Here is a 23,625-nt window from a genome sequence, read left to right as displayed (position 1 = left end):
TTTTACAGGTACTATGGTACCCGGGTCTGGAGGTGAGTCTCCTCTTCTCCAAACCCGGGTACCATCCGCAAAATTGAACCGCATGATATCCGCATGTACACATGTAGTGATGCGGATGTCATGCGGTCCAAAGCAAGTCAATGGCGGTGAAAACGCTGCGATTCCTCAAAATAATTGGTAGTGCTGCGGATTTTTCCTCAATGATAATCCACAGCGGAAATTTCCACAGCATGTGCACAGCACATGCGGATTGTTATTGGGGAACATGGCAGACCTTCTACCAAGCGTTTTTTAAGCGTTTCTGCAGCGGAATTGCCGCTGTGGAAATGCTTAAAAAACGCATAGTGGGCACACAGCCTTATAGTAGACTTTGTCTTGGGTTTATAGTGGACTATGATGTCTTCGTATCTGATGAGTATGTCTTGGGCTATGGTGGACTGTGTCTTGGCCTATAGCGGAACTGTCTTGGCATATAGCAGACCAGTCTTGGTTTATAATATACTTTGTCGTGGTTTATGGTGGACTGCGCATTGGTCTATTGTGCACTGTGTCTTGGTCTTTTGTGGACTTTGTCTTGGCCTATAGTGGACTGTGTCTTTACCTATAGTTGACTGTGTATTGATCTATTGTAGACTGTGTCTTGGTCTATAGTGACTGTTGCTTTGTCTATGGAGGACTTTGTCTTGGTGTATAGTGGACTTTGGCTTGGTCTATAGTGGACTTTGTCTTAGTCTATAGTGAATTGTGTCTTGGCCTATAGTGGACTGTGTCTTGGTCTATAGTAGACTATGCTGGGGTGTACAGTGGACTTTGGTTTGATCTATAGTGGACTGTGTCTTGGTCTATAGTGGACTGTTGCTTTGCCTATGGAGGACTTTGTCTTAGTCTATATGGACTGTGTCTTGGCCTATAGTGGACTGTCTCTTGGTCTATAGTGGATTATGCTGTTCTGTATACTGTAGTGGACTTTGACTTGGCCTATAGTGAATTTTATATTTGTTTATAGTGGACTTTGTCTTTGTCTATAGTAGTTTGTGTCTTGTTTTATTGTGGATTGTAGATAGTTTTAAAGTATAACATAACTATAACATTGTTATAGGTATAGGTACATTATTGCAGAATCTGTTGTTCATATAATTTTAGACTTTAACACAATGTCCTCATAGTTTCCTACTTACAGATAAGCATGTAAGAATTTCTATAATCCTTTATCATTGTCTTTCCTGTGTATTCTCACTATTGTTTAGAGAAGCTCTTTAGCTGATCAGAATTACCTGCTCCTCCCTATGTGATACATCAATTTCCTTACACAATATTGTACATTTATATTACAATAATAAATAAATAATAAATTCTCTACAGCTTAGAATGATCCATCCTTCAATAATGCATGAGGGCACTTTGTATGCAAACACCCTAGAAATGTCCTAAGCAATGTCCTAAGTGACTTTGGCAGTGGTGTTTATTCAGGTAACAAGAAAAAAAGGAATCATATTGTAGATACAAGTTTTCACCCCCCGCAGGAATGAACAAACATTAATTTAATAATGTAGTTAATGATTAATAAGGCTGCCAGCTCACATAGCAAGCCTGATGAGGCAGGCCCTGTGATAGACCAAACACTGGTTCACTAATAAACCGTCTGTCGTCCACGAAACAGATGTAGCCATATATGCTCAGTAGAAAAGAATAAAAAAACAGCATATGCGAGATTTATCTATTATATGGTAGTTATGGTCTGTTGGATTTACTATACAAAGTACACAAAGTAAACTGAAGTAATAAACCAGGGTCATCAACCGTTGCCTACAAATATAGAAAATATAGAACTATGTAGACATTATGAGTATATAAGAACTACTCATAACTAATACTGATTTATAAAGCATAGAAGAGAACCCAGCCTGAATGAGATATAATTAATAGCAGGACTTAGGGATTGTCCACAACCTTATGGTGCTTGCAAAACTGACCCTCAATGTCATCAGAAATTGGATTTTAATGTGCCGATACATTGTTTTATGGGTAGGTAAGAGGTAGCAGATATACAGTTATATGAAAAAGTTTGGGCACCCCTGTTAATCTTAAGCTTAATGTTTTCTAAAAATTGGTGTTTTTGCAACAGCTATTTCAGTTTGATATATGTAATAACTGTTGGACACAGTAATGTTTCTGCCTTGAAATGAGGTTTATTGTACTAACAGAAAATGTGCAATCTGCATTCAAACAAAATTTGACAGGTGCATAAGTATGGGCACCTCACCAGAAAGTGACATTAATATTTAGTAGATCCTCCTTTTGCAAAAATAACAGCCTCTAGTCGCTTCCTGTAGCTTTTAATGAGTTCCTGGATCCTGGATGAAGGTATTTTTGACCATTCCTCTTTACAAAACAATTCCAGTTCAGTTAAGTTTGATGGTCGCTGAGCATGGACAGCCCTCTTCAAATGATCCCACAGATGTTCAATGATATTCAGGTCTGGGGACTGGAATGGCCATTCCAGAACATTGTAATTGTTCCTCCACATGAATGCCTTAGTAGATTTGGAGCGGTGTTTTGGATCATTGTCTTGCTGAAAGATCTATCCCCTGCGTAACTTCAACTTTATCACTGATTCTTGAACATTATTGTCAAGAATCTGCTGATACTGAGTGGAATCCATGCCTCCCTCAACTTTAACAAGATTCCCGGTGCCGGCATTGGCCATACAGCCCCAAAGCATGATGGAACCTCCACCAAATTTTACTGTGGGTAGCAAGTGTTTTTCTTGGAATGCTGTGTTTTTTTGCCGCCATGCATAACGCCTTTTTGTATGACCAAACAACTCAATCTTGGTTTCATCAGTCCACAGGATCTTCTTCCAAAAATAAATTGGCTTCTCCAAATGTGCTTTTGCATACCTCAGCCGACTCTGTTTGTGGCGTGCTTGCAGAAGCGGCTTCTTTCGCATCACTCTCCCATACAGCTTCTCCTTGTGCAAAGTGCGTTGTATAGTTGACCGATGCACAGTGACACCATCTGCAGCAAGTTGATGCTGCAGCTCTCTGGAGGTGGTCTGAGGATTGTCCTTGACTGATCTCACCATTCTTCTTCTCTGCCTTTCTGATGTTTTTCTTGGCCTGCCACTTCTGGCCTTAACAAGAACTGTCCCTGTGTTCTTCCATTTCCTTACTATGCTCCTTACAGAGGAAACTGACAGGTTAAATCTCTGAGACAGTTTTTTGTATCCTTCCCCTGAACAACTATGTTGAATAATCTTTGTTTTCAGATCATTTGACAGTTGTTTTGAGGAGCCCATGATGCCACTCTTCAGAGGAGATTCAAACAGGAGAACAAATTGCAAGTGGCCACTTTAAGTAGCTTTTCTCATGATTGCATACACCTGGCTATGAAGTTCAAAGCTCAATGAGGTTACAAAACCAAAAAAGTGCTTTAGTAAGTCAGTAAAAAGTAGGTAGGAGTATTTAAAACAAGAAAATGATAAGGGTGCCCATACTTATGCACCTGTCAAATTTTGTTTGAATGCAGATTGCACATTTTCTGTTAGTACAATAAACCTCATTTCAAGGCAGAAACATTACTGTGTCCAACAGTTATTAGATATATCAAACTGAAATAGCTGTTGCAAAAACACCAATTTTTAGAAAACATTAAGCTTAAGATTAATAGGGGTGCCCAAACTTTTTCATATAACTGTAAATGGCAGTCAATTGTCCCCATGAATGACACCCTATGCAGACCTGTGTGCAATTAGAATACTATACAGCCACCCAACAGATGTTTGGTGGGTTGGTAAGTGGTTGTTTTATTGGTATTTTGCACCTTTGCTGCCCCCGCCTATAACATGGGGGACCTGCTGCACCCTATTTGTGCATTTGTGTCTGGACATGGTATTGCAAGTATAGCCGCTATTTTTCTGTGATGTCTCAGAATGTAGTTTATTAGCCTAAGAGGTACTGAGGATAGAGACAAAAATTAAGGGTTGCACAAGCTATACTCATAATTGGTGTGGAAGTAAAGGTTAAGGAAACAGCAAGTAGGACAGTAGGACTGAAAGTGATCCTACATCTTCAATAACTGTTGGGCAAATCCTCATTTGTCCGATAGCTACTCATCCCAACCCACCCCACACAAATACTCAGTTTGTTCAATCATGCATGCTTTTTTAATAGGGAGACACAAATCCATTGCCAGAGAGATCAAAAGGATCATTGAAATTAAAGGCTGATTATCCCACTCCCCATGACACGTTGGGGGGAAATCGGGAGCACTTCACATGCATCAACTGGTCAGCCAGTCCGGTTGGAAATAGTGCATTTGGCCAACATTAATGCGTTATGGGCCTTCAAACAGAACTAAGTTTAAGTTTGTGTGGTATCTAGAATTTACTAAGATGGTGAATAACATATAAAGACTAAGGTGTACGAGATAAAAAGGAGGGGAGCAGCACTATAGGGAATCCTTCACAGGTGGATGTGAGCTTACACAGGGTAGACTCAAATCACTGGGATATCAGAAAAAAGAAGAGAGCATCAAAGCTTGAAAATGGCTCTATGTAGAAGCATAAGTAGTATATTTCTGAGGCTTGGGTGAATAAATCAATTTTTTTCAGTATTTGCTCTCATTTTACTTTTGTCTGATATCATGGTATCCACGATTTCATGAGGCTTGTATGTTTGTGTGCCATTGTGTGAATTTGAGTTCTATATGCCGGGTGATAGACAGCCAGGAGAAGAACTGACAGATATTGGAAATTGCTTGACTGTTCATCCTGTGAGGCCCAGTCCAAATGATTTACTGTATGTGTGCCTATAGAGACGCCGACAGATGATAACTCAATTTTGTCAATGTTGAGATTGAGGAAAAAGAAGAAGACAGACGAATTCTTGCATAGTGAGGAAAAAATAGAAAAGAAATACTGTATCTGTCAAAATACATGTGAAAATGGAGATGCTGTCATTATGTATTTTATGTTCAGTACTGTCATACATTAATACCATAATAAATAGCATTTATATTATGTAGCCAGAAAAATAATCACCATCATAAATTAATCCCTGGTTCTCTAGCACAGGTATTGTGAATAATGAGCATTGTATCCATAACATGATATGGACATCCAAAATCTACAGAAGTGTTTCCAATTCCTTCTGTGCCATTGAAATTAAACAAATGTTAAAAAATCATACCACGAAGAATAATTTCAGAACTTTTTCCATCTTTAATTTCACCCATAATTTGTACAAAACCAATGAGAAATAAATTGAGAGGGTAACTGTGCTTTCAAGTAACTTTTCAGAATAATGTGTCCTGTTTGTACATGAGGAATAACACCATTTCTGGCCATTATATGACTTGTATCCTGCATTCTCACCAGTTTTCCTCTCTCCATGCTCATGCTCTTACTTGCAATCCACTGGTAACTGGGGGGGGGGGGGACCAGCTGCAGTGATCTCTCCCATACACAGCACAGCACAAACAAGGGGGGTTCCTGCTCTTCATTCACTTTTTAGCTCACAGACAAAAGCTGCAGTAGCATGGAGGACATTATACAGCAGAGCTGAGCTGTATTGATCTGAACCACTTGTTACTGAGCTCTGCACAATGTTTTACTGTCTGCCTCTGTCTGTTCTCTTACCAGTTCGTAAAGCCTCCTCCCCCTCCCCTCTCCATAGAGCATAATGGGCTGTGTCACATGACACCTGGAGTCCATCTCTGCTGTGCTGAGCTGCTTTTTCACAGTAGATAAAAATTTCAGAAGGCAGAGTGGAGGATAAGAAGTGTCAAGAAGGAGAGTGATGGGGTGCTACGCCAGATGACCTGGCCTCCACAGTCACCAGACTTGAACCCAATCGAGATGGTTTGGGGGGAGCTGGACCACAGAGTGAAGGCAAAAGGGCCAACAAGTGCTAAGCATCTCTGGGAACTCCTTCAAGATTGTTGGAAGACCATTTCCGGTGACTACCTCTTGAAGCTCATCAAGAGAATGCCAAGAGTGTGCAAAGCAGTCATCAAAGCAAAAGGTGGCTACTTTGAAGAACCTAGAATATAAGACATATTTTCAGTTGTTTCACACTTTTTTGTTAAGTATATAATTCCACATGTGTTAATTCATAGTTTTGATGCCTTCAGTGTGAATGTACAATTTTCAAAGTCATGAAAATACAGAAAAATCTTTAAATGAGAAGGTGTGTCCAAACTTTTGGTCTGTACTGTATATATCATGTTAAGTTTTCTTCACTAATCATGACATTTATAGACCTGAGATCCTTCTTGTTTATAATACCATGTACTGTTTCTGTACTGCATGTGACAGCAATCTCCAATATTCTTCATATGTCTGGCTTATGGGGTAGGATTACCAGGCGAAAGCCTTTTCTTACAAAGAAAAACATCCAAACTCAGCTATGTTTTTGTCAAAACCTACATCAAGTTTGTCAAAACCATGTGGGAAATGTGTTATGGTCTGATAAGATTATGGTTGAACTTTTTGGCCATAATTCCAAAAAGTATGTATGGTGCAAAGAAAACTCTGTGCATTATGAAAAGAACACCATACCCACAGTGAAGCATGATAGAGGTAGCATTATGCTTTGGGGCTGCTTTTCAGAAGCTGGAACTGTTGCTTTAATCAGGGTGGAGGGAATTATTAACGATTCCAAATATCAGTAAATTTTGCATCAAAACCTTCAGGATTTGGCTAAAAAGCTGAAGATGAAGAGGAATTTCACCTTTCAGCATAATAATCCTACAACAAGAGAATGGCTTCACCAGAAGAAAAGCAAAGTTTTTCAATAGCCCTGCCAGAGCCCTGACCTATATTCAATTGCAATTCTGTGGGGCAACTGAAGAGGGTGCTGTACTCTGGAGATGTCCACACAATCTGACAGATTTGGAGCACCACTGCAATGAAGAGTGGACAAAGATTGCCAATTCTAGATGTGCCATGCTGATAAACTCTTACCCAAAAAGACTGAAGGCTGTCATAAAAACTTCAACAAAGTATTACTTTAAAGATATGCATATTTATCCAACCACATTATTTTAGTCCTTTATTTTTTTCCACCCAAAAAGATTTCAGTTCGTTTATAAATTGTACAGTTTATGGGTGACATTAATGGTGGAAAAACTTCTGAAATTCTTCTTCTTAGTATGATTTTTTTTTACATAAAAAGGCATAATAACAGAGATGTGCAGACTTTTTATATCCACAGTAGCAAGTGCCCAGGTGGTGAGTGCCAGGAGGCACCAACAAGCCACATATCCTTGACAAAAGTATTTAAAGCTAGTGCCAGAGCAGCATATCAAATCTTGCCCTGGGTGAAAGAAAGCCTAGCAACGGTACTTGGGGCCCTCCATTTACACTGCATGCCTTGAGTATGTTTAGACAACAAGGTGAACTATATACCTTTAGGTAATAATGATAGTAATGAGAGAGGCATTGTAGAAACGTGAATGTATACGTGGTACCGTTATAGATATATGCATTGTATTACAATTCCATGGCTGAAAATAACAAAGAGAAAGAAGAACATGATGCACATAATACCCAGGAGCTATTCTGAAAGATTGGCATCATGCAGGCTCGTGTTTGTTAAATGTTAATAGCAAAATACTCCAGCTTGGAAGCCCTTGCAGTTATCATGCCATAGTCTGGAAGAGGCTTGGCAGACAAATGGATATTCACATAGAGATCATTGATCTCTGTGGACTAATAAAGTGCTGGTGCATTTATAAATTTACATAAGCTAATGACAGAGTAGGAACAGGGGAGTTTGTCACCTGTCTGACTGTACAGTGATCAATGATCCCTATGTAAGCATTTGCATCTATCCATCCTTGTCAAAACATGCAGAAGGAGCTGGAAATGAAAACTCCCATCTGAACCATTGCCGATCCTGCATAGAAAAGAGCTACCTTTCTGTAACACTGCAAGCATGTCATGACTTCACTTGTAATATAAACTGCAGGACAGAATTACAGTACAATGGGTACAGAAGCTGTGCACCCAAATGTCCCAAATGACACCTTTTCAGAATAAGAAGGTATTAATATTATAAATGGTCCAAGTAGATAAGGAGCCATGTTTCAGATTATGCTTCTGGAAATGTAAAAAACACACATTGGTAGCAGTGTATACTACCTGTGACATAGTTATAGAGTGAGCAAAGGAAGGCATTGCACCTGGCCAAGAAGGGACACACATGTTCTTCAACCACATAAGAAGACAGCAGGACTATAAATGGTAGGTGAGAGGCCTTGTCAGAGCCACAACTAGGGTTTCTTTCACTCAAGACAAAATTAAGGTTTGCTTGTTTAACGCAGTATCTACATACTATGACCAAAACAAATTGGGTCATTGGAGTTATTACAAACACAGTGATCTATTTCAAGTGTTTATTTCTGTTAATGTTGATGAATATGGCTTACAGCCAATGAAAAGCCATTATCTCAGTAAATTAAAATAATTAACAAAAAAAACCATGCAAAAGCTTTCTAAGCCTTTAAAAAGGTCCCTTAGTCTGTTTCAGTATGCTTCACAATCATGGGGAAGACTACTGACTTGACAGATGTCCAGAAGGCAGTCATTGACACACTCCACAAGGTCCCAGAGTTTCAATTTTCATTGGGAAATCAAGGTCCCAGAGTCTGGAGGAAGAGTGGAGAGGCCACAATCCAAGCTGCTGGAGATCTAGTGTGAAGTTTCCACAATCAGTGATGGTTTGGGGAGCCATGTCATCTGATGGTGTAGGTCCACTGTGTTTTATCAAGACCAAAGTCAGCACAGCCGTCTACCAGGAAATTTTAGAGCACTTCATGCTTCCCTCTGCCGACAAGCTTTTTGGAGATGGAAATTTCATTCTCCAGCAGAACTTGGCACCTGTCCACACTGCCAAAAGTATCAATACCTGGTTTACAAACAACAGTATCACTGTGCTTGATTGGCCAGCAAACTCATCTGACCTCAACCCCATAGAGAATCTATGGGGTATTGTCAAGAGGAAGATGAGAGACACCAGACCCAACAATGCAGACGAGCTGAAGGCTGCTATCAAAGCAACCTGGGCTTCCATAACACCTCAGCAGTGCCACAGGGTGATCGCCTCCATGCCACGCCGCATTGATGCAGTAATAGATGCAAAAGGAGCCCCGACCAAGTATTGAGTGCATTTAAGGAACATACATTTCAGTAGGCCAACATTTCAGATTTTAAAAACATTTTTCAAGCTGTTGTTCTAAAGTATTCTAATTTACTGAGATAATGAATTTTGTGTTTTCATTGGCTGTAAGCCATAATCATTAACATTAACAGAAATAAACACTTGAAATAGATCACTCTGTTTGTAATGACTCTATATAATATATGAGTTTCACTTTTTGTATTGAAGAACTGAAATAATTAACATTTTGATGATATTTTAATTTAGTGAGATGCACCTGTATTAGCTTCAACATACATTTCTGCATACTGTTTTGTGCCTTCAGACTTATGCAACTTACCATAATGTCGTTATTATAGGAGCTAGATTTATCATAAAGCACAGTAGGTAAGTAGGTATGAAATTGACACAATTAAGGATTACAAATCAAACAGATCTAGATTTACATACTTGCATTTTTGTGTCAAAATAGAAGACTTTGCAATTTTGGTACTTCTTTACTTTGCATCTTTCATTGGCAAAGTAAAAAAGAAATAACCCCAATTTCAAGCAGATTGCTGTGTCACCAATAGATACACCGGTGCCATGTCAAGCGGGATATATCTAATGGAGAACAAATACAGCAGGAAATAATCTTTTAACCAACCAAAAAAAACAGAACTACATAGACAAATATATTCTGAAATAGTTAAACACTGCCATAAACTTCAGTATCTACCTCTTAAGCAATCATACCTACATGCCCTATTAATATTCCTACAATGTTTTTCTGATGTCCGTGGTATGTCAAACTCACCTCCCCCAAATGGTGCCCATATGACTCTGCGGATAGACTTCACCCAGTCTTCCATGTCATTCTGCGTGCTGGCCATAAGAAGGTATGTTTCATGGTTTGCAGTCATTCGCTCCCGGTCTCCCCCTTTACAAACAAAAACAAAATTATATAAATTAGTAATAAAAATGCAACGAAAAATGGTTCCCATTTTATTATATAATATTCCTACTTCTCCATGCCCTATATGAGTGGCATTGAAATGTGGCAGCTCCAGCTGGGTTTGGGCTTTTACATTGGCTTTATTATTGTGCAGAACACCTGTGTTTCCCACATATACATTATTCTGCTTAACAACCTCGTATTCTTCTGTCTGTATGAGCGCCTTTATTTGTCAAAAGCTGCCGCGCCGCTATTTACAGAACTTACATCCCAAGAACAATTACATTTAAAGGTTACACAAACAGCCAAGCAGCTTCAGTGCAGAAGGAGATAGCAATATTTGCAAACAATTCATTCCAGGTATCCTAAAATAATGTATGCTATGTACGTCATAGAAACCAAGAAATGATAACCATTACAAACCACAGAATGCACAGTGGTAACACAGCTGTAAAATGGCTTTAGATGTGGAAAAACAAAGCAAGAACCTTGTAAAATCCCCTACATATATTCCCTACAGTGGTGGCTGCCTTAGGGGCTAGATTCCATGACAGAACAACATTCCCTCTCCATTTCTCCAAACCGGCAAATCATCCAGGTGTAGGGATGAGCGGACCCGTGAAAGCTCAGGTTCTGGTACTCAACCCAAACTTTATTCCAAAGCTCGATTTGGGGACCAGAACTGTACCTGAACTTGAACTAGAACCATAACCCCATTGAAAACAATGGTGACCTGAACTTTTGAGCTGGAAAATTCTCTTTCTTCTCCTGGAGCTCTGAACATTTCAACGGACTTCCGAGAGAAGTCCGTGTTCTGGGTTTAGCACTGGCCACTAACTTTTCGGTACGAACCCTGAATTTTTAAGTTCAGGTTCGGTCATCTTTGTTCAGGAGGACCTGCACAAGGGCACAATGTGTGCTCACCTGGTGTCTGCTTTGAAATCTTCATTGCTACTGCCAGTTGAGATGAGTATGTCATTGAATGCTGCACTCTGCATAGGCAATGATGGAGATGACAAAACTCATCATAATGAAGTGAAATTTGTCACTCAGTTTCTGCCTATGCAAAGCACAGCAGCGGATGAGATAGCAATCAAGATGACACACCCTGAGCAAGACAAGAATAAATCACATGTACTGCTCATGTGCTGCACTGTGCTCTCCTGCAGCTTTCTAGCTCTCTTCTCAGTTGTAATTTTGTGAGAGACCGGCTGGGGGACCTATCCAAAATTAAATTATGTGTCATCCCTAAGAACAAAATAGAACTAACATAGCAATTTTACATTTTCACACACTTTTTTCTAACTTTAACAAGGGTTAGGGCTAGGGTTAGGATTAGTGCTAAGGTTAGGAAAATAATAAGTTCAGCGACGGACATACCAGTAGTGCAACTAGGGGCCCAAGAGGTAACCTCTAAAGCAGGTGTAATTGTGCATTATGATGGGCATTTAAACTGCAAAGGGCCCATATATTGTTCTTGCACAGAGGCCCTCTTCTATCTGCATCCACCAGTGAACAAATTGTTACATAAAAAAAGTGAAAAAACACAAAATAAAAATAAAAAGTAAAAAACAAATATAACAATGTAAATCTTTTTATTTTTTAAATTTATGACAGATTTAAGCAAAAAGCAGAAAACACAAGAGGGCCAAACTGTACATCAAGATAGGGGACCCAAAATATTTATCATGTAATGGGTGATGATAACCCACATTAAAATAAATTACTTACCCGTAAGAACTAAATTACACCTTTTCTTTTTAAAGACCCTTAGAAAATGAAATAGTCACCTAATTAGTTGCCAGGTGTCATTATTTAGCTTTTCCTATGTATCGGTTTTGATAAACCTTCTCCATTTATTAACAAAACTTAGTAGTGATTCATTTAAAAACACGTCCAAAAATAATAATTTGCTGTATTTAAAAGCAGTTTTGTTATCCACATTTTTATGATAACCTACACTTATCTTAACACAACCTTTTCGTTGTTATAGATATAAACCCGACTGACATTTTGAAGCCAGGAACCAATTATATAGCTAATTAAAATAGCTTGAAGTTTCTGAATGCGGGAATCCATTTTACACTGTTGTGTACACAGCAGTCTTATCCACAGTGATATCCATGCCAATTTCTATTTTTCCATGAGTGGAAAAAATACAGGATCTCCTCGATAAAAACAGGAATTAGATAAAGATAATAATAACTTTATATTTTGACATCTCCCCACAACGCACCAACCACACAACATCTCCAACCACACAAGTCAAGATGTCTTGGCTGCACCAGAACAGTATGAAATGTTATTGTTTTTATAAAATGAAGGAAAAAAAGTTTACAATAGATTTTCCAGCAGAGTAGTATAATATCAAAAGCTTCTGGCTCACAAAAGTAAACCGTATCCCTCATATACAGCCTTATTTGTCAAGAATTTGTCACACTAAGTTGACAAACTCAACCCCAATAAACAGAACCAGGTTAAGCTTGCTTTGCAACCATAAAGAATTCAGATGCTAAGATTGTCCCAAAAAGGACATATATCACCTATCCACAGGATGTATGACCTATGGGTATCTGACTGCTTGGACCCCCACCAATCACAAGAACTGGGGTCCCAAAGACCCCTGTGGGAGTAGAGAGAGCACGTGTGACCACTGCTGTTTTCACTCTTTATAGAAGTGATGGTCACACATAACCGCTACCACTTTATTCATACAATTGACTTTGGGCTCTTCGGTCTCGGGATCAGCGGGGATCTCAACAGATAGACCCTCTAACAATCATCCACTTTCTGTGGATAGTTTATAAAGGTTGGTTGTCATCGTTTCTGCTATGGTTTACTCACTGCTTTAATCTGATTTGATAAAGTAGCATAAATCATTTATTTCACTTACAATAGAGTTTTACACTCCAATATAAAAAAATTCTAAGTCAACATGGAACAGAGCTCATTGACTCCCTGGTATGTCACTTGTATAAGAGATAAGAACTGTAGCTTCTCTCTTGGGTTTAGACTCTCCATTCGGTATAGGTCTCCATTCCCCATAGGCCCTATAAAGGCAATTACAGCTCTGATCAATTATTAGTATTATAAGAGTGCTAAATAAATTGGAAATTCATCTTTCAAATATTTGTCAAATTTTGACCTCAAATCCTGATAACAATTGTGTCATTCTCAGAAAGTACAACCTTAGACTATTCTTAGAAATATTGAGAACTTATCTGTGATAGCATCAGACATCATCTGAAGCTTACCAGCATGAGCACACAGTAATCCTTTCCAAAGCTGTAGGAGATCAGCAAATATCCCGTCATCAGATATAAAAAGCAGTATTCCAAAACCTGTCAACCAGTGAATGAAAAGGATATCACAGTACACGGATGCAGCCTGATCACTCCCAGGCTTATCGCTGATGATTCAACAGTTTCTATTGAGCTACAAACAGCTGACATAGTATTCGTCAGTGATATAATTTTTGGATTCAATCTTCTTTTCAGATGTTAAGCTAGAAAACCAAATATTGAATCAAATTAGAAACTTGGTATAAAGTAGAAAACATGTTTGTATATTTAATTTATAATAATAAATAAAATAATATTTTATGTAACTTCTGCTCCTGCAATCCTTTTAAAGGGTTTGACTTTAATTGGATCTTGAGGGGTCTCGTTGCAATAAAGAAGTATTAGAGAACACTCACTGAATTCAGAAGGAGAGTTACAATTTCTACTCTATGTCTGCTCTTAATATCAACAAGGGACTTAACAATGGGTTTAAGACTCTATTCATACTGAGCTTAAGGCCTATGTTTGGTATACCCATTTAAAGGGAATCTGTCAGTTCATTCAATCCTTTCCCCTCAAAAAACATAGACTGTGTAGACTGTAACTATGAGAATATAAGTAATTTTGTACCTTTATTAAAGAAAAGGCTTGTTTTGTTGAAAAGTTAATTTAGAAATAAAATGCAAATAAGACTGGTAGTGATCTTTCAGGGATGAAGAACTTCAGCTCGCAGCTCCATTCTCGGGCTAACTCTGCCCTCCTCTAGGTGATTGACAGTTAGCTCGGCTGCAGTGTGTCAATCACCTAATGGAGGGCTGAGAATGAAGCTGGGAGCCAAGACACTGAAAGAGCTCCATCCTGTCCAGAGCACTTCCAGCCTCATTTGCACATCACTTCTAAGGCTATGTGCCCACGATGCAGAAATGCTCTGGATTTTTCCTGAGCGTTTCTGCATCTCCCTGGCAGAAAAAACGCATGCGGATTTTACATGCGTTTTTCCTGCCATGGACAAGCGGAAGTGAAGCGTTTTTCCTGCCAGGGACAAGCGGATGTGAAGCGTTCTTCACATGCATTTCCGCATGCGGGTTGTCAAGCGCTTTCCAAGCGATTTTAGCATCACTTGGAAAGTGCTTGACAACTTGGTCACACTATATAAATCCATGCAAACGGCATGGATTTATATAGTGTGACCGAAAGAATGGTAAAAAATAAAAAATAAATATTATACTTACCTTCTGATGGCCCCCGGTGTCCTTATCCGATCCGTTCTGGCTTGCCGGCAGCTCGCGGTACACTGAAGACCGGCCATGACGTCATTTAATCATGTGATGGGTCACGCGACCGCCGACGTGACCCGTCCTCTTCTCCAAACCCGGGTACCATCCGCACATTGAAACGCAAGTTATCCGCATGTACAGCTGCAGTGATGAGGATGACATGAGATCCAATGCAAGTCAATGGCGGTGAAAACACTGCGATTCCGCAAAATAATTGGTAGTGCTGCGGATTTGTCCGCAATGATAATCCGCAGCGAAAATTTCCGCAGCATGTGCACAGCACATGCGGATTATCATTGGGGAACATGGCAGACCTTCTACCAAGCGTTTTTTAAGCGTTTCTGCAGTGGAATTGCCGCTGCGGAAACGCTTAAAAAACGCATAGTGGGCACACAGCCTTAAGGGGATTTTTCAGCAATACAGAAGCGCTTTTCTAATGAAGTTTGTTTTTTTGGTTAAGGGTTGAATGTACTGAAAAATTCTCTTTAATTAGTTCAGAACCAAGCCATTTTTTCCCGTTCATGAGCAGGCACATTTTCAAATTTTATTGTGCATGTACTTTTAATGGTCGAAAAAAAAACTTGTTTGGATATTCATATAATTATTTGGCTTTTTATGGGGCTACATGAGGCTAAATTTTCATGTCGTTTTTATATTCCTTTTTTTTTGCTTATACATGTGGAAAATTTAAAAAAAAAAGAAAGTAAATGTTTATTTTTCACATTTTTATTATGACAACAAAGGACCATTTTGCAATATCTTAAATTGTGTTCCCTTTTCTATCCAAATTATTTTTTACTGGACATTTAACAGGGGCATAATTATAAACATTGAATTGGACTGGTGGTGTTTCCTTTTTTTTTAGTTAGTTTAGTTTATTTTTCTCTTTCTTTTTTTATTCTTCATTTATTTTACGAACTGTGCCCTGTTTAAGGTCTTAAAAGAGTTTTTTTTTTGGGGGGAGGGGGCACTTAAACATATTAATACATTATTTTTATTGCTGATATTCCCTGTAACCGGGCCTGGTATTTTAGCCCCAGTGACTGGTGAAATTTAGCCTCGTTTGAATAGCAGAAAAGAGCACCTGCTCTCTCCCTGCACCTCATGATCACATGATCTCCTGCATCCAGTTTTCTCTGAATTGATGGTTTAGAATGTCAGTACAGAGTAAAGGGTGGACCGCCGGTTGTTTATAGTGTATGGGTTATGGGGTGTTGACATGGACTGATATATACTGTAAAAACTGCACGCATAAAAATTATAATCTACAGTACGCTTTTCAATATACATGGGTGGTATTCACACTGCATTTCTCACAACAATTTGACAGTTGTGATGATTCTGTATCAGAACAAATGTTTAATTACCAATTATCAAGTTACCATGTTACATTGTACGGTAGTCTGGTTAATATATTTTATAGAAAATAATGAAATAGCTGCTGTACTGCCAGGTGACTTAGAACTCACATTGAATTTCCAAATAACAAGCAATCACAGGAGTCAGGAAACATCATTATTTTCATGTGGCTAGCGAAAATCCTACCATCACATGCACTGCTGACACGCAGAGTAGACATATTAGATCAGAATAAATCCTATCTAACTTCCTTTATCAGATGTGGAACAAAGTAAAAGGTTAGATACTTGGATAGAGATTTAGTAGATTGAGATACTTCCTCTCTTTATTAAAATATATAAGCAGGGATATGATTCAGTGGCAAGGAAATAAATTACTAGTGATTAAGTCTGGTGAAGATGTGGGTTGTGGAGCCCTTGTAATATGTAGTGTGGTTGTGACCATTATTTTTCTTCCCATCATCCGTTCCATGTATCTATGTAATGTATGTACTAGTCAGAGTAATAGTGGAGACAATAACTCACAAAGAGTACTATTCCTATTCACAGTAAATGGCCATAAACCATATCATTATCTTCACCAGATAATTGACATTTTATATATTCAGTAAGTTATTTCTTTCCTTCTACATATCTATCCGAGGATGAAACTTCAAATAGGATAGACATAGAGTTGTGCATTTTATATTTCCATAAGTAATAGTACAGTCAAATAAATAAAGACAAACAGAAATCCTCATCACATACGGCACTGACTGTGAGGTTTCACATTACATGTTCAAGGCAAAGTATACCCATCAATTTTGTAGGAATTGGCTGACCATGTAAATATATTGGGGCCTCCCAACAATCCTCAAACAGATGATGTCGGGGAGAAAGAAGAATCGGGCATTAAGTTTCAACATGTTCCTGGATTAGATATGACAGTGTTCCCAGAGGAGATAAGAAGCCAACAGAAATGTCTCCTAGCAGGTCATTGCCCTTTCATTTTTGAAAATCCATGCTATGCGGAACCAAATTTGCGATTTGCACTTTTCAGAGGGGATTGAAAAAGATTGCTTTCGGCTGACAACTATATGATATAGTGGGTGTAGTAAGTATTGAACATGTCACCAATTTTCTAAGTAAATAAATTTCTAAAAGTGCTATTGATATGAAAATCTCACCAGATGTCGGTAACAACCCATCCAATCCATTGGTGTATGCAATGACTAAGGATGTTTAGTCTGAAACACGTCTGCGTTTACGCTATGTCTTGATTTTAATGGATTTGCAATAAAAAAATATTTTTTTTATGGATGCCTTGCTGGATGTACCTTAGTTTCATTGACTTCTTGCCATACCTCAAGACCTTCCGTGGGGAGGAAATCCTTGACCCGTGAGTGAGCTGAATATCAGGTTATCGTAAGATTTCCCATGAGTTTCATAAGAATTAAACTCTTCCCCACCCCATGCACATTAACCCCTTCATGCTGCAGCCCTATTCTGTTTGTGAGCTTTCGTTTTTTTCTCCCCTTCTTCCTAGAGGCATAACTTTTTTATTTTTTGGTCAATATGACCATGTGAGGGCTTTTCTGTGGGGCGAGTTGTACTTCTGAATAATTGGTTTTACCATATCGTGTACTGGAAAATGGGAAACAAAGTCAAGTGCGGTGAAATTGCAAAAAAAAGTGCAATTCAATTCCACATTTGTTTTCTTTTTTTTTTTTTTTTACCATCTTCACTAAATGCTAAAACTGACCTGCCATTATTATTCTCCAGGTCATTATGAGTTCGCAGACACCAAACATGTATAAGTTCTTTTATAATTTAAGTGGTGAAAAAAAAATTAAAAGAAAAATAAATCGCCATTTTCCATGACCCATAGCGTTTCCATTTTTCGGGATCTGGGGCCAGGTAAGGCCTTGTTTTTAGCACGCTGTGCTGATGCTGAACCCGGCGATACCAAATATGTGTATATTTGATTTTTATTTTTAACTGTTTTATTTTGAATGGGGCGAAAGGGGGGTGATTTAAACTTTTAGATTTTTTTATTTTTTGGGGGGGCGGTACTAGTGACGTCCTTCCACCGAGGCCATGTTAAATGCCACTGTCAGAGGTTGACAGCGGCATTTAACATTTTAACAGCTGCGGGTGGATCGAGATTCCACCTGTGACTGTTAGGGGCACAAGACAGCTGATCAGATCGGAAAGGTGCAGGCTCAGTGCTGGAGCCCGCGCCAAAGGGAGAGACACATCATGTGTCGTACAAGTACGGCACATGTTGTGAAAGGGTTAATATTTCTCAAACCTGTTGATAATGACGAGTTCAGCCAACAGTCTAATGTGTATGGGGGCCCCGGACAATTGATTGTTGGGTAAGTTAAGAATCCAGCATGTCCAATTTCAGACTAATAATCCTTTAGTTCTACCTGAAATATGCTGCTACCATAGCAGAATAGTCAGTGGAGCAGCGAGAATAAATTAAGAGCCTAAACTTTTGACCTGGGGCACGTCTTCTTTATTTACTATCCATCAACTATAGTGTTATAACTGTGCATATAGTGCTGTACACAGACTGCTATCACTGACATTAGTCCTTGTCCTCAGATGCTGAAAACAACCCCATACATATTAGACTACCGTCAGCTAAACCTACTGATATTGACAGATTTGGCTAACAGTCTAATGTATATGGGGGCTCCCGACTCCCCCCCAATAGATGGTTGTCAGGGAAAATAAGTTTGGCATGTCCAGTTTCAGACTGACAATCCTTTTGTTCTCTGAGAGATAAGCTGCCACCAGACATGTCTACCAGCGGTCCTTTCATGGAAAACACAGGAGCACTTGGCCAAGCGCTCCTGTGTATGTATAGCTGGTAGCCAAATGATCGGTTGAACCATTGATTCGCTGACAGCCATGTAATGGATATGGTGGCTTTACTAATATATTGTAGATTTCGATCTTCTTTGCTAGTCCTAGCTATTTTAGTAAATCTAATATGAATTCCAGATAAACTGAATACTACATCAATGCTAGTTGTATTACCTGGTTTCACCTTGCCCTTTCTTTCAGACATTACCAGTTCCATTTAGTTTACCTAGCACTTGCCTTTTCACGTATTACAACCAATTATTCCTATAGGTATACAGAAAAAAAGCACTTTGTGGTTAGATAAAAAACGAGTATGATACAATCTACCAATCCAACAATGACAAAGCTGCTGGGAGTAACACAGACAAAAATAACTAGATCTACGAGGGTCAGTCAATAAGTAATGCCTCCTATTTTTTTTCTCCTTAAATAAGGTAGCTATGTTAAATATTCGAATTTGGCACAATTCCGCAAACCTTCTTCTCCAATCCACAGCAATTGCAACTTCCTGCACCAACAGGTGGCAGGACTGTATCCGTTTTCAAAATGGCTGACATCAATGTTCGTATTAGACAACGTTCTGTGATTGAATTCTTGCATGCAGAAGGTGAAACCCCCATTCGAATTCATGAGAGACTGAAAAATGTGTACGGTGATGCAACAGTGGATGTCAGTACTGTTAGACGATGGGTTCGTCACTGTAACACAGCTGAAGGGCCATCACCGTTGGCTGACAAAATGCAGAGTGGCAGGCCAGTGACCGCAGTGACTCCAAGCAACATTCAGCGAGTCGATGACATCATTCGTGGTGACCGCCGGGTGACTGCAGATGAATTGTGTGGCATTATCTGCCTCAGTAAAGGCAGTGTGATGAAAATTATTGGACAACTGGGATACAGAAAAGTTTGTGCACGGTGGGTCCCAAGAATGCTTTTTACCATTCTGGAATACATGCCCTTGTTAAACGGTGGACCAAGACTGTGGAATTGGATGGAGATTATATTGAAAAGTGACAAATTAATCGTTAATGTTGTGGTTTTCAACCTATGTAATTGCATTTGAATTTCTTGCCAATTAAAAGGAGAAAAAAAATAGGAGGCATTACTTATTGACTGACCCTCGTATGTTCAGGAGACAACTGATACCCTTCCTTATACTAACAAATGTCAATGTAGAGCTGAAAAAAGGGGGACAAAGTACATGACATAAGTTCATGACATGAATCATTTACCTTACCCTTATGCTAGAGGTGTAAGGACCAGCTTACCACTTATTCTCTTACCTAAGGGATTCCCTTGTACAGTCATTTGGCATTAAACATCTTCAAAGGGGTCCTTTACTCAGGTATAAAGCCAAGATACTAGCTCTAATATCTCCCTCCACTGGTCTGTGATGGACCATGATTTTTCCTAGTTGGTACAAAAAAATGTGTTTCTTCTAGAAATCCAGTGATTTTCATTCATTTCCAATTTTATGATCCTACTGATTTATTAATCAGACTAAGGTTCCCTGGGCCCACAAGATGAAATTATTCTGAAGGTTCTTCTATGCAGCACCTGAACATGGCTACTTAGAATTGAATCTTTATCTTTCGTACTATTAATGGACATGAAAACTCATTAATAACATCTAAAGCTAATCTGTTACTGATCACATAGGAAAGTAAGTGATTGACTCCAGGGTCAGTACTATCTTCTGCTGGACCTTTGGAGACCAATAATGTGCCAAGATTTAGGCCCATTGACACTTCTAGTCCTTAGCTCTAAGAGAATATTTTTGATTGCTCGGGACATTCTCCCACTTTTTTTTTTGTTTTCTCCATTTAGTCCTCCATTACTTCACTTATCAATGAGCCAATACAAGACATTCCTTTGCTGCATTGCTTGTGATATAATCTACTGTTATTTCAACATTAGAACTGTCTGTACTTTTTTCTTTACAAGTTTTCAGTCTTCAACCATCATGGCCATTTCCTGTACAATCCAATAACTTTGTTAGACATTTCCTGTAGGATTATACTTTATTTTCTGGAATGTAAGCTTCAAGACTTACCGGAAATGCTTTGTGTTTACCTACTGCGCAAGCCAACAGAAAGTTAAAAAGCGAACTGTTCATTCACACTGCCCTTTTTCCCGAGGTGTAACCCATACATCGGGAAAATTCTCAATGCACATGCTAAACATGCCCAAAGGAGTTCTTTAGTCAAATAGATGCCAGAGGAGTGTTGTTTTGTCTTCTAAATGGCTGATACACATTTTGTTATTTTCATTTAACGGATACTATTATAGCAAATGGGTAATGGATGCCTGCGATGGATGCCTATTAGCTGCATCTGTCACCAATAGGCTATGACGGCATCTGTTTAACCCCTCCCAACATCTGCCATATGATGTCACGTGCCGGTGTATTGAACGGACTCAGGAGCTAGCTTTAATTGCTGCTGTTAACCCTTAAATGCTGCTGACAGTTTCATTCAAGGCGCACTTGCTGTTTTCGGCACCTATAGTTCATCTTTTCTCCTGCCAAATGATCACGGGATGCTGATGGGTGTCTATAGCCCTCATAGCTGGTATGTTGGTACCCTCTGAAGCCCAGCCACAGGCCTTTAATTTGTTTATCAATATGCTACAATTCAATATTATGAACTCATTTCATAGTCCCCAATAGTTGCGTAAGATTGTACATTGCACTGTTTTAATGCATAATATATTTAAAGGCACAGAGCTAGGGATCAGCATTTGATGATAATTCAATATTGTGTTATACAGATCAAGCAATAAGACAAATGCAGCCTCAAGTCCTCAATGCGGACTAAAAAAAAGAGTAAGAAAAGAGAAGTGTTTAAATAATATTATAAAAAAATTAAAAAAATTTGAACAACCCCTTTTACCACCTTTCAAAATAAGGACATGAATGTATGAAAAAAATTATATATATGTGTATATATATATATATATATATATATATATATATATATATATATATATAATTTTTTTCATATATTCATATCCTTATTTTGAAAGGTGGTAAAAAGGGGTTGTTCAAATTTTTTTATTTTTTTTATAATATTATTTAAACACTTCTCTTTTCTTACTCCTTTTTTTAGTCCCCATTGGGGACTTGAGGCTGCATTTGTCGTTTTTTGTATATATATATATATATATATATGTGTGTGTGTGTGTGTGTGTGTGTGTGTGTGTGTGTGTGTATGTGTGTGTGTATGTGTGTGTGTATATATATATATATATTCGATATTACTGTGAGCAGCATGATGTAGGGACAGAGACTCTGATTTAAGGGATGTGTCATTTACTGGGCTGCTTACTGTAGTTTTTATAAAATCATTGTTTTATCAGCAATTACAACTAGAGGACTATTAAACCTGCTGTCTAATAGTCCAACCACGTCCCTACCACTGATTGGCAGTTTCTGCCTATGCACAGTGTACACACAAATCTGCCAATCAGTGATGTGGGCGGGATTATACACAGCTCAGGATTCAGAGAACTGCTAGATCTGCAGCAGATACATCACAGTGTTTTTGCATCATGCTGCTCTGAGATGAGAGAGCAAAATACTAACGACAGATTCCTTTTAAATCATATAGTTAATGCTGTAGAGCAAAAAAAAAAATTGCAAATCTCTAAAATGACTATTTTTGGTGGCTGTATCAGTCCTCAAAAATGCAATAAAAAGCAAACAAAGCTACATGTTTGTATGACAATATGGTATTACTGAAAACATGAGCATGCAAAAAACACAGCACCAGAAAAATAAAAAGTTATAGGTCTCAGAAAATGGCAACACACACAAAATATCTGACATTTTTTTCACCACTAAATAAAATAAAAATCACAAATTTTATATCACTGTATTCATACTGAACTGAAGAATCATATTTCCAGATCATTTTTACTGAACAATAAAAGCCATAAAAGCAGAACCCCCCAAAAAATTGCACAATTGCTTTTGTTTTTTGCTATGTTCACTGCACTTGTCATTGATTTCCTGTTTTCCAGCGCATTGTATGGTAACTTGAATGGAGTCATTCAATACTACAACTCGTCTCGCGAAAAACAAACCCTCAGATGGCTATGTCGAATGAAAAATAAAAAGATTACGATTCTTGAAAGAAGAGGAGAAAAAATGAAAGCTCAAACAAGGGATCAGAAATAACTGCTGGACATGTGAACAGAGCCCAACAAGGAATCTGCAGCTTTCTGGATTTAGCTTGGTATCGGATTGGAGAAGAAAACAATCATGTCACTTATAATCAGCATAAGAGAAGTAAAGCAAAGCTATAAAGTTAATAAAAACTTATCAAATCAGCCGTTCTATAATTAAAAGTACAACAGTAAAATAAAAGAAGATGAAGTAGATGCTAAAACATTATCTCATAAAATAAAATATTCATCCAGGCTTTACATATCAGCATGAAAAACTTTGCTCCAGACTTTTCCATGAGTAACATCAATCTTTCCTAAGAGGCCTGTCAAGTCTGAAGTCATTTTGTATGCAAACAGTAAGCATTTCATAATGTAATGACACCGGGGCATGAATTGTGAGCTGTTTACTCCACATTTCATTAGAAACCAAATTACTCAAACTGCTACTTAGAAAATGTGCAAGCAAAATAGCAACATGATACAATAATTCAAGGCGGTAGTTCCCAATTAGCATAAAGAATGAAATATATCCGTTTATTCATCAAACCTATTCAAATGAAGACATAACACTTTATCTGATTTTCACATTTTTGCT

The 23,625-nt window shown here is 38.4% G+C and overlaps 1 protein-coding gene across 5 annotated transcripts in view; it reads right to left on the bottom strand.

Moving 5' to 3' along the window:
• The window catches only part of ARHGAP24 (Rho GTPase activating protein 24), a 1,313,999-nt gene that overhangs the window by 97,215 nt on the left and 1,193,159 nt on the right, over window positions 1-23,625 (bottom strand). For all 5 annotated transcript variants that reach the window (XM_073637122.1, XM_073637123.1, XM_073637121.1 and 2 more), the window contains one exon: window positions 9,958-10,080. In XM_073637122.1, coding sequence (XP_073493223.1) covers window positions 9,958-10,080 — 123 coding nt within the window. The remainder of the gene's footprint in view (window positions 1-9,957; window positions 10,081-23,625) is intronic.

This window comes from Phyllobates terribilis, unplaced genomic scaffold, assembly GCF_046119375.1.
Source record: "Phyllobates terribilis strain yellow unplaced genomic scaffold, ASM4611937v1 Scaffold_1__5_contigs__length_1240528914, whole genome shotgun sequence".
Classification (NCBI taxonomy): Eukaryota; Metazoa; Chordata; class Amphibia; order Anura; family Dendrobatidae; genus Phyllobates; species Phyllobates terribilis.
This window is presented reverse-complemented; position numbering and strand designations above follow the sequence as displayed.